At 47.0% G+C, this 17,538-nt stretch overlaps 1 protein-coding gene across 1 annotated transcript; it reads right to left on the bottom strand.

The window, feature by feature from the left end:
• Positions 1–3,351: 3,351 nt before the first annotated feature.
• LOC311510806 (uncharacterized protein) lies at positions 3,352–12,990 on the bottom strand. Its single transcript, XM_084610800.1, has 3 exons — positions 12,861–12,990; positions 10,536–10,766; positions 3,352–5,710 (listed from the first exon to the last, which is right to left on the bottom strand). Exons 2-3 carry the CDS (start codon positions 10,564–10,566, stop codon positions 4,101–4,103), a joined length of 1,641 nt encoding a protein of 546 aa, XP_084466926.1. The 5' UTR covers positions 10,567–10,766; positions 12,861–12,990; the 3' UTR covers positions 3,352–4,100.
• Positions 12,991–17,538: the final 4,548 nt, after the last annotated feature.

Genomic DNA, 17,538 nt, shown 5'->3' with positions numbered 1-17,538 from the left:
AAGCTATCCAAATTCATGCTAGAAATAAAATGCAAATGTCTACTAGGAGGTGAATTAAACAATTGGTATAACTAACCCCAGGATAGGGTGGATTCTCTATCACTTGGAGACTTTTTATCAATGACTAGATGTCATAGTTTAAACAGAAGTGATGGTAAATAACTGGCCTGTGCTAGGCAGGTCAGACTAGATAATCATTATGGTTGCTTTTGGCCTTAAAATTGATAGCTATGAATGGTCAGCCCCAGGGGTTCAAAAATCATGAGTCAGGCTCCCAAAAAACCATGAGATTAAAAAAAAAGAATGTTTGGGAGTTCTCGTGTTTTAGCTTTTTGCATTTTTCACTTTTTCTCTGCAACCACAAGGGCTAGAAACTGACTTTAAAAAAAAAGGCTATAATTTTCACAGAATAACGACTCCAGAAGCTGGTGCTTATAACGGATCACAAATTGATTATGGGTGAAGAATGCGATGCTGTTGCAAAAAAGACCAATGTCATTCTGGGGTGTATTAGTAGGAGTGTTGTATGTAAGACATGGGAGGTAATTGCTCCATTCTGCTTGACCCTTGTGAGGTCTAAGTTGGAGTACTCTGTCCAGTCTTTAAGAAAGAAGTGGACAAATTGAAGAATCCAGAGAGCAAAAAAAATTATCAGAGCATTAGAAAATATGACCTGTGAGGAAATGTTGAAAGAATTTGACATGTTTAGAGAGGACTGAGGGGGGACACAACAACAGTCTTCAAACATGTAAAAGTTTATAAAGAGGACGGTGTCATCTGTTCTCCATGTGTGCCAAGGGTAGGACAAGAAGGAATCGGGTTAATCGGCAGCAAGGGAGATTAAGATTAGCTAGAAGGGAAAACGTTCTAACTAAGTACTGGAACAGGTTACTGAGGAAGGTTATGGAATCACTGTATCGGGGGTAGCCCTGTTAGTCTGTATCCACAAAAACAACAAGGAGTCCGATGGCACCTTAAAGACTAACAGATTTATTTGAGCATAAGCTTTTGTGGGTAAAAATCCCACCTCTTCAGATGCATGGAGTGAAAATTACAGATGCAGACATAAATATACTGACACAAGAAGAGAAGGGAGTTACCTCACAAGTGGAGAACCAGTGTTGACAGGGCCAATTCGATCAGGGTGGATGTAGTCCACTCCCGACAATAGATGAGGAGGTGTCAATTCCAGGAGAGGCAAAACTGCTTCTGTGATGAGCCAGCCACTCCCAGTCCCTATTCAAGCCCAAATTAATGGTGTTAAATTTGCAGACACCTACAAGATCTTTACCAAACCTTCTTAAAACTACAATACCCACCTGGGGAAGTGAGGAAACAGATTGACAGAGTGAGACGGGTACCCAGAAATCACCTACTACAAGACAGGCCCCACAAGGAAAACAACAGAACACCATTGGCCATCACGTACAGCCCCCAGCTAAAACCTCTTCAACACATTAGCAACGATCTACAATCTATCCTGGAAAACGATCCCTCACTCTCCCAGACCTTGGAAGACAGGCCAGTCCTCGCTTAGACAGACCCCCAACCTGAAGTAAATACTCACCAGCAACTACACACCACACCACAGAACCACTAACTGAGAAACCAATCCCTGTAGCAAACCTCGTTGGCTACTCTATCCCCATATCTACTCTAGCGACACCATCAGAGGACCCAACCACATCAACCACGCCATCAGAGGCGTTATATATGCCATCATGTGCCATGTGCCCCTCTGCCATGTACACTGGCCAAACCGGACAGTCCCTACGTAAAAGAATAAATGGACACAAATTGGACATCAGGAACGGTAACATACAAAAGCTGGTGGGAGAACACTTTAATCTTCCAGGACATTCTGTAAGAAATTTGAAAGTAGCTATAATTGAACAAAAAAAAAAACACACTTCAGAAACAGACTTCAAAGAGAAACAGCAGAACTAAAATTCATTTGCAAATTTAACACAATTAATTTGGGCTTGAATAGGGACTAGGAGTGGCTGGCTCATCACAGAAGCAGCTTTGCCTCTCCTGGAATTGACACCCCCTCATCTATTGTTGGGAGTGCACTACATCCACCCTGACTGAAGTGGCCCTGTCAACACTGGTTCTCCACTTGTGAGGTAACTTCCTTCTCTTCTTGTGTCAGTATATTTATGTCTGCATCTGTAATTTTCACTCCATGCATCTGAAGAGGTGGGATTTTTACCCACGAAAATAAACCTGTCAGTCTTTAAGGTGCCACCGGACTCCTTATTGTCTTTATAGAATCACTGTCATTGAAGGTTTTTAAGAACAGGTTAGACAAACACCTGCCCGGGGTGGTCTAAGTATACTTAATCCTGCCTCAGCATGGGGGGCAGGACTAGATGAACTCTAGAGGTTCTTTCCATCCCTACATTTCTATGATTGTTTTCTTAAAATGAGTTGCAGTTACTACTTCCAGTGCAGCTCCAATCGCGGCAGCACCAGTGTACACTGGCTTCAGGTTTAGATGACACAGTGATTAAAATGCTAATGCCTGTCACCACCCATCCCTGCAAAAACTACTGGAATACCATGTCCAGTTCAGGTGCCCACAATTCAAGAAGGATATTGATAAACCGGAAAAGGGTTAAAAGAAGAACCACAAGAATGATTAAAGGATTAGAAAACATGCCTTATAGCAGGGGTTCTCAAACTGGAGGTCAGGACCCCTCAGGGGGTCGCAAGGTCATTACATGGGGATCACGAGCTGTCAGCATCCACTCCAAACCCCACTTTGCCTCCAGTATTTATAATCGTGTTACCTATATAAAAAGGTGTTTTTAATTTATAAGGGGGGGTCCGCACTCAGAGGCTTGCTATATGAAAGGGGTCACCAGCACAAAGTTTGAGAACCACTGCCTTATGGTGATAGACTTAAGGAGCTCAATCTTTTTAGCTTAACAAAGAGAAGGTTAAGGGGTGACTTGATTACAATCTATAAGTACCTATATGGGGAACTATTTATTAGTGGGCTCTACAATCAGAGAAAGGTCTAACACCATCCAATGTCTGGAACTTGAAGCAAGACAAATTCACACTGGAAATATGGCATGAATTTTTAAGAGAGAGAGAAAATTAAGTTTACCAAGGGTTGTGGTGGATTCTCCGTCACTGACGATTTTTAAATCAAGATTGGATGTTTTTATAAAAGCTCTGCTGGAGGAATTATTTCAGGGAAGTTGTATGGCTTGTGTTAAACAGGAGGTCAGACCAGATGATCATAATGGTCCCTTCTGGCCTTAGAATCTATGAAATGTAGGGAATTTTAAGAAAAATATTCTAGCCTTGACAAGGTAGGATGGAAAGAGCTGTAAAGCCAGTCTATGAGCAAATGCCTTTGGACCTTAGACTAAATATTGCCCCCTGAAAAGAGCAGCTGCATCTTCAGTGATCACAGGAAAAACTTTTGTGGGAACACAGATGGAGAACCCATAATAAATCCCAGCTGGAGGCTAGACAGACACACAACTGTTATAAGACACGGCATCTGAAATGGGACACTAGGATGGAAAATGGGTATGCTGGAGCAGGTTTTATTTCATATGGAGAGACACTGCAATACAACAGGAAATAACAGATATTAAATCTTAAATATTAATAACAGTATTAAAAAAAAATTTAAAAAAATGGGACTAAAATCTAGGTATCCAAGAGGAACTAAAATCCTGGGATGGAGTCTGGCCAGAACAGACAAAAAGAGGGAACAAATGCTAGGGAGCTGCCCATGGGACTGAAATGGCCTGCATTCTGTCTCCCACTGTCTATGTAGACAGCCTGTCCATATGAGGTTGAAAGAATGCATAAGTTAGACCCCCTTAGACTTGCCTTATTACAGGTTCCTTAGCTCTTGTGGCAAGTGGGATCATCTCCTGGATATTGCAACAGGCGAGGCTGGGGTAGGCAGCCGCCGCTGGCAGTATGAAGAAGTCTAACTCCTGGGGAGGGTTTCTAGTCTTTGGCATTGTACACTCAGTAATTTCTCCCCCTATTAAGTGTCTTGCTGGCCCCATGCTGTTTACTGCAGTGTTGGGAGCTTGCTCAGGAAACAGACACGTTGGCCCGGCCCATGTTCAGGGTTTCTGTGCTAGGTGGGTTCTCTGGTGCTCTATGAGGTTGGAGCTCCAGCTGAAGCTCTTCCCACAGTCACTGCATTGGTAGGGGCGCTCCCCCGTGTGGATGCGCTGGTGCTGGGCAAGGTTGGAGCTCTGGGTGAAGCTCTTCCCGCAGTCAGAGCACTTGTAGGGGCGCTCACCTGTGTGGGTGCCCTGGTGCCGGATGAGGTGGGAGCTCTGGCAGAAGCTCTTGTCACAGATGGTGCAGCGATAGGGCCGCTCTCCAGTGTGGGTGCGCTGGTGGCTGACCAGGTGGGAGCTTTTGCAGAAGCTCTTCTCGCAGTCAGGGCACTGGTAGGGGCGCTCGCCCGCGTGGCTCAGCCGGTGGCTCAACAGCTTTGCGCTCTCCCCAAAGGTCTTTCCGCACTGGGGACATCGGTAGGGCTGGTCACCTGCATGGCTGAGCTGGTGCCGGGTGAGGTGGGCACTGACCCCGAACCCCTTTCCACAGTCCCCGCACTTGTAGGGTCTGTCACCCGTGTGAATGCGCTGGTGCTGCACCAGATACGAGCTGCGCCCGAAGCTTCTACCACACTCCCCACACTTGTAGGGCTTCACTGCCACATCAGCTCGTGGCTGGCTGCCGGCAATGCGGGAGAAGCGTGTCTCACAGTCAGCACAGTGATGTGGTCGTGGCCTCTGCTGGATGCTCTGGGTAAAGCTCTTCCCACAGCTGGTACACGTGCAGGCCAACTCTCCAGCGGCATGGGTGCCCTGGTGCCGGATGAGGTGGGAGCTCTTGTTGAAGCTCTTCCCGCACTGTGTGCACTTGTAGGGTCTCAGCCCCTTGTGGATGCGCCGGTGCTGGATGAGCGCAGAGCTGCGGGTGAAGCTCTTCCCACAGTCGGGACACTTGTCTGGCCGCTCGCCTGTGTGCACGCGCTGGTGCTCAATGAGGTTGGAGCTCCAGCTGAAGCTCTTCCCACACTCTCCGCACTTGTAGGGGCGCTCGCCCGTGTGGATGCGCTGGTGTTGCACGAGGTTGGAGTTCTGGCTGAAGCTCTTTCCGCAGTCAGGGCACTTGTAGGGGCGCTCGCCTGTGTGGATGCCCTGGTGGCGCAGGAGGTGGGAGCTCTGGCTGAAGCTCTTGTTGCAGTTGGTGCACTTGTAGGGCTTGACACCCTGGTGCACACGCTGGTGCTCCGTCAGGTGGGAGCTCTGGGTGAAGCTTTTGTCACAGTCGAGGCACTGGTAGGGGCGCTCGCCTGTGTGCACCCGCTGGTGCTGGGCGAGGTTGGAGTTCTGGGTGAAGCTCTTCCCACAGTCAGAGCACTTGTAGGGGCGCTCGCCCGTGTGGGTGCCCTGGTGCCGGATGAGGTGGGAGCTCTGGCTGAAGCTCTTGTTGCAGTCAGTGCAGTTGTAGCGTTTCTCCTTGGATTGGAGCCCTCTCTCCCAGGGCGGGGATCTGCCCAGCGGCTGCTGCTCTCTGTCATTGCCCCCCAGCAACTCTGACCCGCCAGGACTTTCTGAGCCCACTTCCCAGGGGATGTACCCTTTGGGTCTACTCCCTTCCTCAGGACATCCCTGCAGAGGGCTCTCCACCTCCTTCTCACTCATGTTCCCATCTGCTGGAATAAAAGAGAATCCAGACATCACTCACTCACTTGCCCCCTGGGTTGGGAGGAAAGAAGAGCTGCAACACAAGAATTTTTGAGGGCAAAAATTGGAAAGGGGAATGTGCAAAAAAGGTTTGCTGTTGGACCTAACAGAGAGCACTGTCACTTTAAGGGCATGCTTATTACAGGGCCTCTGTCTCTTTAAAGCCAGGCACTCTGGCAATTGTTGGGTCTAGGGCTCAGTCACAGTTGGCTGAAAGCAAGGCCTGTTGGGATTAGACAGATAAAAAGCCAAGCTGCTGTAGTAGTAGAGAAAGGGCTCTTTTCTGGGGTGAGCAGCTATGGGTGTTAGGTCTTTTCTGGCCTGAGCTTGGAGAAGGAACCTGTCTGGAACTATGAGCGTAGGCTGATGAGAAAGCTAAGAATTCCCTGCAGCTCAGCAAAGTGAAAGGGCTGTCATAAGAGTCCAGTGGGAGGGCTAAGGGGAGCCTCTGTAGCTGAGAGGTGAAGGCCACTGTGATCCAAAGGAGGCAGGACTGTCTGCAGACTGTAGTCTAGAAGCATAAGGATAAAGTGTGGCTGGAATTGGGGGAGGGTGTCCTGTGCAAGTATTGGTATCTTTTGGGCCATTAATAAAACCAAGACCTGGGAAGTCAGGCTACTTTGGAACTACAGCTGAGGGGGTGTGTGTGACACAATGTTGCCAACTCCAGTGACCTCTATTGTGTGATATTTGGTGTCAGCCCTACTGGCTGGAATTAAGAGATTGCATGAGAATTTCCGCTTTAATTCTTCAGAGAGGTTTCCTGCATTCCTGGCTGCAAAGAACTGCTTGAAAATGTGAGTGCTTGTGTGCCTCCTGAAGCTCAAAACCAAGAAGGCAGATAAACCTGGTTTTGTTTTCTTAAATCTCATGTTTAAGTCATTCGTGGTATTTTTTTTTTGGGGGGGGGGGGGGGGGGGAGAAGCTGACAGTTTTTGAATACTTGTAGTTGGGGATAACAACAGTCACTGATGGAGGGTGGGGGGGGAAACTGAGGCACAACTGTACCCCCGATGAAGGAGTGAGTTGAACCGCCTACACAAACAGACCAAGCACTGTGTTGCCCAAACATGTCTAGAGGGGAAAGGCAAGGAAAGCCGATGAGCAGCTGAAGTAAAACAGAGAGCATAGATGAAGTGAGGGACAACCGCCAAAAATCCAGCTGGGATTGATAAAACTAGAGCGTCTCCCCTCCAGCTCGCCCCATAAAAGATCTCCTTCTCCCATTACTACAGTGGCTTGGCTTTTATAGCCTTCTCATCTCAGCAGGCCTTGCTCTCAGCCTGTCGACACATGAGCTATAGGTACTACAAGTCCCAGAACACCTGGGGACAGAGCACCTGTAACATGAGTGCTCTTAAAGGCTGAAGAGCAAAACTTTCTTGCAAATTCCTCTTTCCCCCCTCCCCCCCCCCGCCACAAACAGTCTGTTTTGCAGTTCCTCTTTCCTCCCAGTCATCAGTGGGTAGATTAAAAAAAATCTACATTTCAACAAAGGCATCAAAGAAAAGTTTATGCTTGATCCTGTTTTAATATTACCTCTCCCTGTGCTGCCATGGAGTGAGCTGGCTGGTTTACAAGGCAGAATGGGGTGAGAGGCTGCTGGGCTGTGCACCCCCAGAATTAGTTTGGGATACCCTGCTGGGCTGTGCATGCTTCTCCCCATGTGGCCCTGGAGTTGGCGGGGTTGTGCTGGGGGAACCCTACTGGGCTGTGCATTTACTGCCCCCCAGCATTCTCCCATACAGCTAGCTGATTGGGTTGCAGGGGAGAGCCCTGCTGGACTGTACATTTCCCCCACCCTTCCCCCATGCTGCCCTGGAGTTGGCTGAGTTGTTGGACCTAGCTAGGCTGTGCATCCCCACATCACCCCGGTGCTGCAGGGCAGTGCACACCCCTGTGCGGCCCTGGGGCTGGCTGGGTTGGGGGCTACTGGAGGGCGTTGCAACCCCCGTGCAAGGTGGGTGTGTGGGGGGGTCCCTGTAAGGCGGTGAAACCCCTGTGCTGCCCTCAGGCTAGCTGGGTTGGGGGGTCCCTGCAGGGCACTGCACCCCCATGATGCCCTGAGGCTTACTGGGTTAGGGGTCCCTGTGGAACAGTGCACCCCTCAACTCACCCCATGCAGGCGGTGCAGGGAGCCCCTCAGCCTGGCCCCGCTTCGGGAGAAGTCCCTCATTAACACAGGGCACTTCTGAGCCTCTCTAGCCGCTGGAGGATTAAGCAGCTCTGCGGTTGTATCGCTCCCATTCCCAGCTGCATGTGGGGCCGGACCAATCCACATGCCCTGTTCCTGCAGGACAGCCTGGGTCGCTTGCCCATCACAGCCAGGGCTAGCAATCCAGCCACTTTATCACAGTAGCAATACTGGGGGGTTTCCCTTGCTGCCTGGGCCTTTAAGGGTGCGTTTAGGGCTGGTTCTCCAGCGCTTCTCAGCCAACGCCAGGGCCAGACACTCACTTGGGTTAAAGTAAAATCTGTGATTTCTCTGTGATCACTGGACTCCAGGAGCTGGGGCTTGAAGAAGAGCCACAGAAGTCACCAGTGTCAAAATGTGACCCCCTAAACGCTTAGCGAGGCAAGTAAAAGAACCCCAGGATAATTAGTTAAAGAATAACAAGACTTTTAAAATAATCTCTTGATTTTGGAATGTGTGGCTGACTTTTGAAAAAGATGGCTTTAGGTAGTCTTTAGAGTTCAGGGCTGTTGTTGGGTGTGTTCCCCCCCACTCAGAACCATTTAGTTATGGCTTCCCCACTGCAGCATTTCTCATTCCATAAGGGGGTGGAGGGGGAATCCAGCCACAGACTAGAAATGTTTTTAAAAATAAAAGTTGATATTGCTCTCAAGAAATTTGTGTTCTTCCTCTCCTGTCTTACATGACAAATACACTAGTTAAAAATTGTAGGGATTTAGCATTAAGGTGGATTTTATGATTGCATGCAAGTTAACCAGTGACATAACTTTTATAACATGTCACACATGGAGCAGTACCAAATTTGGCAGCTGTTGAGGTAAGCTCTCCAAAGCACAGACTATAAGTGAAGACCCTAATCCTGCCAAAACCTCCCACACTGTGTAGGCTGAAAATTGAGCATTTGCATAAATCTTGGTAGAATCAGAGCTTAAACAAATAGACAATTCATTAAGGGAAGGGATCTTGCATACCATCAGGGTGATGGTTTGCAAATGTCAAGTTAGAACCATGATGTTGTGTGTCTTGCTTAGAGACCCAAAACTGAGACTGGATCACCCAGCACAATGGGTCCCCAAATAGCTTGGAGTAAAAATAGGGTTGGTTGGGTTATAATCCAGTACTAGGTAGTTTTTGCTCTTGTCATAAATTAAAGGGAAGGGTAACCACCTTTCTGTATACAGTGCTATAAAATCCCTCCTGGCCAGAGGCAAAATCCCTGCACCTGTAAAGGGTTAAGAAGCTAAGGTAACCTCGCTGGCAACTGACCCAAAATGACCAATGAGGGGACAAGGATACTTTGAAATCTGGCGGGGGGAAGGCTTTTGTGTGATGCCTCTGCCGCGGACAGATCAAGAAAGGAAGCAGTTCAACTCCTATAAAGTTAGGAAGTAATCTAGCTAGAAAATGCGTTAGATTTTCTTTTGTTTTTTGGCTTGTGAAATTCATTGTGCTGGAAGGAATATGTATTCCTGTTTTTGGGTGGGAAGTGATTTTTGGAGTCTATTGTGTGGTGGCAGGAATTGGTTTTCCAGAGGGAAAGAGAATTGGGGGAACTATATTTGGGGTGGGATGGTTCTTTGAACAGGGAGAGAACAGATTGTGGGATGAGAGGGAAGAGCGTTGTGTAGTGAGGAGGCTAGCCTGTGGGGTACCATTCACAAATCACCTCTTACCCTTTGACTCAGCCCCAGTGTTGTGGTGGGGGAAATAATCATAACTGGTTGTGGCTGGGGGCCCTGAGGAAGGCTGGGTGGCGGAGATGGGCTCATTAGCCCTCTGAGTTTTTCAGTGGGCCTGCAAGACCCAGTGGTAGCAGGACTGATAGGTAGAGGGGTCGTGCGTGAACTTAAAGATGCTGGGAAGTTGCTTCAGTGGGAAGCTCCAGGACATGATGCAGGCATGTTTATTTTGTTTGGGCTTCTGTTGCAGTGTAGGGAACAAAACAAGAACCATGCTGCAGGTGACACACTGCTGGGGACAGCAGCTGGCTTAGTGGAACTTCCCTGCTAACACTTCCACATAGCACTTGATTTATTGATAAAGGGTAGCCCCCTGGCTCCCGGCCCAGCCACAGCTCCACCGCCAGCCATGGCTCCACTTGTGGCCCTGTGTCCAACCCCAGCACTGGCCCCACTCCCAGTCTGTTTTTTTTTTTTGGGGGGGGGGGGGGGGGTGGAAGAGGAGAGGAGGATGTGGACAGGGGTAAGAGGGGAGTGTGAGGTAAAAAGTTTGGGGATCACTCATCTAGGTTGCATTTCCCTAGTTTGTTTATGAGATAGTCATGCGAGATAGTATCAGAAACCTTACTAAAGTCCAGATATACCACATCTACCACTTTCCCCCCATCCACAAGGCTTGTTACCCTGTCAAAGAAAACTCTTAGTTTGGCTTGACATGATTTGTTCTTGACAAACCCATGCTGACTGTTACTTATTAGCTTATTGTCTTCTAGGTGTTTGCAAATGATTGCTTATTTACTCCATTATCTTCCCAGGTACTGAAGTTAAGCTGACTGGTCTGTAATTCCCCAGGTTGTCCCTATTTCCCTTTTTTATAGATTGGGACTAGATTTGCCCTTTTCTAGTCCTCTGGAATCTCACCCGTCTTCCATGACTTTTTGAAGATAATCATTAGTGGCTCCGATATCTCTGCAGTCAGCTCCTTGAGTATTCTGGGATGTATTTCATCAGGCCCTGGTGACTTGAAGACACCTAACTTGAGTAAGTAATTTTTAACTTGTTCTTTCCATAATTTAGCCTCTGCTCCTACCTCATTTTCACTGGCATTCACTATGTTAGACGTCCAATCACCACCAACCTTCTTGGTGAAAACTGAAACAAAAAGAGTCACTTAGCACTTCTGCCATTTCCACATTTTCAGTTATTGTCTTCCCCCTCATTGAGCCTACCCAGTCCTTGATCTTCCTCTTGCTTTTAAATGTATTTGTAGCATGTTTTTTGATACCCTTTGTTGTTAGCTAGTTGAATCTCATTTTGTGCCTTGGCCTACATACTTGTGTTATTTGTTTATATTCATCCTTGGTAATTGGACCTAGTTTCCACTTTTTGTAACACTCTCTTCTGAGTTTCAGGTCACTGAAGATCTCCTGGTTAAGCCAGCATGGTCTCTTGCCATACTTCCTATCTTTCCTACACAGTGGGATAGTTTGCTCTTGTGCCCTTAATAAGGTCTCTTTGAAAATCTGCCAACTCTCTTGAACTGTTTTTTCCCCTTAGACTTGTGTCCCATGGGATGTTACCTATCAATTCCCTGAGTTTGCCAAAGTCTGCCTTCTTGAAATCCATTATCTTTATTGTGCTGTTTTCCCTCCTACCATTACTTAGAATCAAGAACTCTGCCATTTCATGATCACTTTCACCCAAGCTGCCTTCCACTTACAGAGAGGAACTGGTTGAGAATTTGTGTCAAAATCAAATCTAGAACAGCCTCTCTCCTGGTAGGTTTCTCCACCTTCTGAAATAAAAATTGTCTGCAATACATTCCAAGAACTTGCTGGATAATCTGTGCCCGGTGCTGTGTTTCCCCCCCCCCTCAACAGATGTCTGGGTACTTGAAGTCTCCCAAAACCACCAAGTCCTGTGCTTTGGATGATTTTGTTAGTTGTTTAAAAAAAGCCTCATCCACCTCTTCTTCCTGGTTCGGTGGTCTGTAGTAGACCCCTATCATGACATCACCCTTGTTTTTTTACCCTTTATTCTTACCCAGAGACTTTCAACAGGTCTGTCTTAATGGCTATTAGCCAGGATGGGTAAGGAATGGTGTCCCTAGCCTCTGTTTGTCAGAGGTTGGAGATGGACGGCAGGAGAGAGCTCACTTGATCATTACCTGTTAGGTTCACTCCCTCTGGGGCACCTGGCATTGGCCACTGTCAGCAGACAGGATAATGGGCTGGATGGACCTTTGGTCTGACCCAGTATGGCCATTCTTATGTCTCCTATTTCCATCACAACCTCAGTACAAGTGTATATATTTTAAAGCAACATCTCCTATCTTTTTTCCCTGAGAAAGCTGTACCCTGGTATACCAATATTCCACCAAGTCTCTATAATGCCAGCTATGTCATAGCTGTGTTTATTAACTACCATTTCAAGTTCCTGCTTATTCCCCATAATTCTCGTATTCATATACATACGTCTAAGATAGTGATTTGATTTGCCCCGTGTTTTCTCTTGTCTCTTCCTTATCCCTGCTCCCTCCCAGCCAGAAATGAGGACAATGCACTATAGCTTTTAATAATACAATATAAAATGAAGGCACAGGAAAGCCCTGTGGTTTATTATAACAGACATGATCTGAATGACCCCATCATCCTGAAGAGTCTAGGACCTTCTTGTCCTGAAGATTGCTATAATTCAGGATCAAGAACAGTATCAGGCTGGAAGGACTTTGAGAATTCATCATGTCCAGCCCCCTGTGCTGAGGCAGGACCAGCTAAACAGACAGCATCCCTGACAGGTGTTTGTCTAACCTGTTCTTAAAAACAGACTATTAGAAGAGAACTCAGAGCTCTTTCCATTCCAATCCATAGCTCTGTCACCACCCTATACTGCAGGACTCTGATCTGTAAACGGATCAAGGAGGCACCAGTAGGGAACAGCAGGATTTACTGGCCAGGTTTCCATGGTCTTTCAACTGGAAACAAACAGAGCAGTGCTTCACAGAGATTCTTCTGGTCTCCTAGAGAGAGCTCCGCTAAGTGGGGCATCCCAGACACCAGTTCCCCGGGAAATCCACTGAGTGGCAGATCCCCACCCCCAAGCTCTGCTACAACATCAGGAAGACTGGTGACTTAGGGCCTCACTTAGATATAAGGGCTTTGTATTAGTCTGATGTTTTTCTGTTTGGTTCTAGATCCAGGCTCTGCACTGTCCTCCTTACCTGACGGATGTGTTCTGGGCACTCACCAGGAAAGGAGGTGCACTCCTGTCTTGCGATGGAGGCGTTGAAAGCTTTCTTGATCTCTGCAGGTAGGTGGCATGGGTTGACAAGAGCGTTGAGTCTTTTGTGTTTGGGCGCCCTGCACCTCTGACTTGTGCTCTACCCTTTGATGGGTACAATAGCCTCAGACACAGCGGGACTGATGCACTCTTCCCTGCTGGCTGTGGAATAGGGACAAATCCACATTCGTTCCAATTTCCTTTTCTGCATGCGAGGAACAGTGCTGTGCTTCCAGGGACAGGGCTCCAAGTGCTGCGAGTCTCCTGGCCAAGGAGAGACCCCGTAAGTAACAGTTCCCAGAAGAATAGTTTGCTCAGTAACCCCAGGGATTAGCCCCATGCATGTATGGAGGGGGCAGGGGAGGTAGATTAAGCACTTCCTCAGGGTGGCTTCATTAGTCTCCTAGTGGAAAGAAAATTTACCTTCTGCCTGTAGACTCCAAGGTGCTGAACAGAGCTTCTCCCAGGCCCTTTGATGGTAGCACCACTGTAGGGACAGATGTTCCCTCCACGGCCCCTCACAATCTTCTCTAACTATTTATTTAGGAAGGTTTAACAGGTTTACAAATCTCTGCCATGTAAACGTTGGAGACAAAATAGTCATTACAACAGTGAGCTCTTCTTTAGAGCAACCTAGTCATACAATAAATCAGCTCTATTTCACAGGGTGCTACCACTTTACAATGCCCACAACACGCGGGTTCTGTGATTTTATCACAGAGAGTAAAATCTGATTGCACATATTGAACAAGCCAGGCCTATCAAATAGTAATATTCAAAAAAATTGGACAGGTGCACTGATATTTTGCAGGAGAATGTACTTTGAGTATTGAATAAAGGTAACCAAATATCTAAGTAACTATTTGTCCTTTGTTTTGCCGAGTATGTAATTGGTGCATTAATTTTTCCATAACAACCTGCCACATTTTTTGAACCATTCCTCTAGAGCTGGACTATTTTTTTTTCCTGCTAGGGGGCTAGCAGTAGCTTAGCAGCTACTAGCAGATGAGATTAATTCTTCATTCTGTTTATGTGACCATTTTTTGCTAGAAGGATTATCGGAGGATCCTTTAGAATAGATATCCAACAGTTTGTGAAGTTTGGTTATGAATTGTATCCCAATGCTCTAACAGCTGGGCACATCCACTGTATATATATACACACAATCTCCTCTTTCATCGCGGTTTTTCCAACATTTATCCCCATTTAGTATCTCACCGTTGTGAGGCACCATTGAAGCAGTATCTTAAGACATTTTTTGTATCATGTTACAGTTGCTGCTCCTCTCTTCCAAATCAAACCCCGTTTCTCTGGGGTAATTTGTCAGTCCAAATCCTTTTCCTAGCATGTCAGATATGGACTTTTTTTTTTTTTTTGTTAAGAAAGTGGTCTGCAAAGATTGATTTATTTTAATTCTTTTATTTCCTAACTACCAGATGCCATTGCTTCTATGAAAGTTTTCTTTTAAAACAAAAAGCTCTCTTTTCTAGAATGGTGAGAAACATAATGTTTAACCTAAAGGTACTGGTACCATGGGAGAGTGGGTCAGTTAAAATTGTGATCTCTGAATAAATTAGAAATGTTCCTCACTGAGTGCACCTCACACTCTAACGTTCTTATCGTCTCCTCACCCCTTTGTACATATGGGGAACTGAGGCACAGAGAGAAGTGACTTGTCTGAGGTCACACAGGAAACTCATAGCAGAGGCGGGAATTGAACCCAGGTCTCCCAAGTCCTTAGCTCATGCCTCAATCATTGGCCCATCTTGCCTCCTACCAGGGCCTTAGCTGGAGACACTTGGGCTTGCTACGCCAGCTCCTGGAACTTGTCCTAGTTGAGAGACAGTGCTGTTGGCTGACTCTTCTAGATGCCAGAAGAGCAGAAATAGGCTTCTCTGGCTATTCCTCAGTCCTTCGTCTCCTTCCAAATGCCAGGCAGCTCAACTTTGCCTTTCTGGATTGTCCTAGTGAGCTGGTTCTTGCAATAATGGAACCTCTCTGTGAAGAAGGAAGACAGGAGGGCCTGATGCAAGGTTGATCAAGCCAGAGAAATCCTGTCTCCTTGGTCAATAAAGAGCTTACCCAGACTTACCCTTGCTCTCCCCTCCCTGATCTTCTGGAGGATCTGGGACAGCATAAACACTGGATGGAAGGGATACCAATAACTCTGGCTGTACCCGAGACAGAACAGGAGCAGTGGATGCTGTGAGATCTCACCTCCTGGAGATGAATATCTCATGGACGCAAATGGATACATTTAGCCAAAGCACTGGGCAAAGGAGCTCGAGCCCACTGACTGATTGCTCAAGCCAATCTGCTTTGGTACTCAGCTTCCCTTTTAGGGTGCAGAGAAGTACAGATGATCTCTGCCTGAACAGGGGGGAGAGGATACTTGGTTCCTCCTTGCTCACTGATCTGTGGCATGGCCAATGTGTTCTGCAGTAACAATGTGAGGACTCAGATGCCATTCTTAATGCAAGCTGTACTTTGTTCTAATGTCTTTTGTAGTTTAAGAATATTTAATAGCATTAGAAGGTCGTAGACAGAGCACTTACCTAGGAGTCAGGATACCTCAGATCTATTCCTGATCTACCATTGACCTAGAATATCTTTGGGGAAGTCACAATCTCTCTCACCTTCCCTCTGTCTTGTCCCTTTAACTCTGATCTTAAATGGGGACCTTAAGTGATACTCTAACACAAGTAGTAAAACAATGACACTGCTAGCAAGCTCACCTTACTGTATATTTTGACAAAATAACTAGTTGATTGAAAAGTGGGAAAAATCATGATTTTTTTTGGTTTTTACAAAAATAAGTTTTCCAGCTAGAGTTGACTGTCACAGTTAAATGGGCTATGCAATGCTGACCGAAATAGACTGGTGTGTGACCTAAGAGGATTTTATTCAGACATGGGGGAACAGATTTGAGCTGTGAAAACCTTCAATTTTATAATCATTTTTCTAACTGATTACATTAAATGACATTTGTTCATAATAATGTATTAAGATTTTACTATACTTGCCTCTGTTTGTCCCAGAGTTCCAGTTGCCATAACCTAGAAAAAGACCAAAAGGTGGTCAAAACCCAAGATTATATGGTAATGCCAGCTGTTCTAGCTAGAGCATAAGGAGAATCTATGCTATTTAAGATCTGACCATCAAATGCACCCAAATAAGCCAGACTGTATCACAGTGGATACTCCTAAAAAGAGATCAGAAAAACGTATATTACTCCGAAAGAATTCTGCACCTCTGAGCGTATAGAATTCATGCCCCCACAGATAAGGTTGGGGAAGCAAAGGGAAGTCTCAAGAGTGGTCATGCTGTGCTGCTGGGGAGACACACACCAAGAGCAGCCAGAAGAGAGGCAAATCGGGGGGAGGGGGGTCCCCTCCCATGAGCATAGTTTAGGGAGGAGAGGGGGTATTGCTCCCTCAACAGAACCGATGGGGGCTGTGTGAGGTCACATGCCACTGCCTATTTCTGAGAGTGCAGAGCTGCCTGGATGATGGAGAGTGCCCCTCCCGCTAGCTGACTCTGCCTCCTTGGTCCTGGTGCCAGTCATACCCCTCTTCTATCATAGAATATCAGGGTTGGAAGGGACCTCAGGAGGTCATCTAGTTCAACCCCCTGCTCAAAGCAGGACCAATCCCAAACTAAATCATCCCAGCCAGGGCTTTGTCAAGCCGGACCTTAAAAACCTCTAAGGAAGGAGATTCCACCTTAATGAAAAAGTTTTTCCTAATATCCAACCTAAACCTCCCGCACTGCAACTTGAGACCATTACTCCTCGTTCTGTCATCTGCTACCACTGAAAACAGTCTAGATCCCTCCTCTTTGGAACCCCCTTTCAGGTACTTGAAAGCACCTATCAAATCCCGCCCTCATTCTTCTCTTCTGCAGACTAAACAATCCCAGTTCCCTCAGCCTCTCCTCGTAAGTCATGTGCTCCAGCCCCCTAATAGTTTTTGTTGCCCTCCGCTGGACTCTTTCCACATCCTTCTTGTAGCGTGAGGCCCAAAATTGGACACAGTACTCCAGATGAGGCCTCACCAATGTTGAATAGAGGGGGAATGATCACGTCCCTCAATCTGCTGGCAATGCCCCTACTTATACAGCCGAAAATGCCGTTAGCCGTCTTGGCAACAAGGGCACACTGCTGGATATGAGTCAACTTCTCATCCACTTTAACCCCAGGTCCTTTTCTGCAGAACTGCTGCCTAGCTATTCAGTCCCTAGTCTGTAGCAGTGCATGGGATTCTTCCGTCCTAAGTGCCGGACTTTGCATTTGTCCTTGTTGAACCTCATCAGATTTCTTTTGGCCCAATCCTCTAATTTGTCTAGGTCCCTCTGTATCCTATCCCTACCCTCCGTATCTACCACTCCTCCCAGTTTAGTGTCAGTTCTATGCGTGCTGGGAGCCATCCTGTTTTCCATACAATGGTGAGTGCCACTGGTGAGTCATTGCAAGGGTGGCTGAGGGGGGAAAAGAGGTAGTGGGGAAGAAAGGGGGACGGGATGTAGGAGTGAGGGGAGGGAGATAGGAGCGGTGGAGAAAGGGATAGGATGGGGAAGAGAAGCGGATGGGGGGGATCCTGGTGCTGGCAGCAGCTGAGGCTCCCCTATTAAGCAGGCCCATTGAACC

Source organism: Lepidochelys olivacea (assembly GCF_965140295.1).
Source record: "Lepidochelys olivacea isolate rLepOli2 genome assembly, chromosome: 20".
In the NCBI taxonomy this organism is placed as follows: domain Eukaryota; kingdom Metazoa; phylum Chordata; order Testudines; family Cheloniidae; genus Lepidochelys; species Lepidochelys olivacea.
The sequence above is the reverse complement of the archived record's forward strand: the minus strand, read 5'-3'. Positions and strand labels throughout refer to the sequence as shown.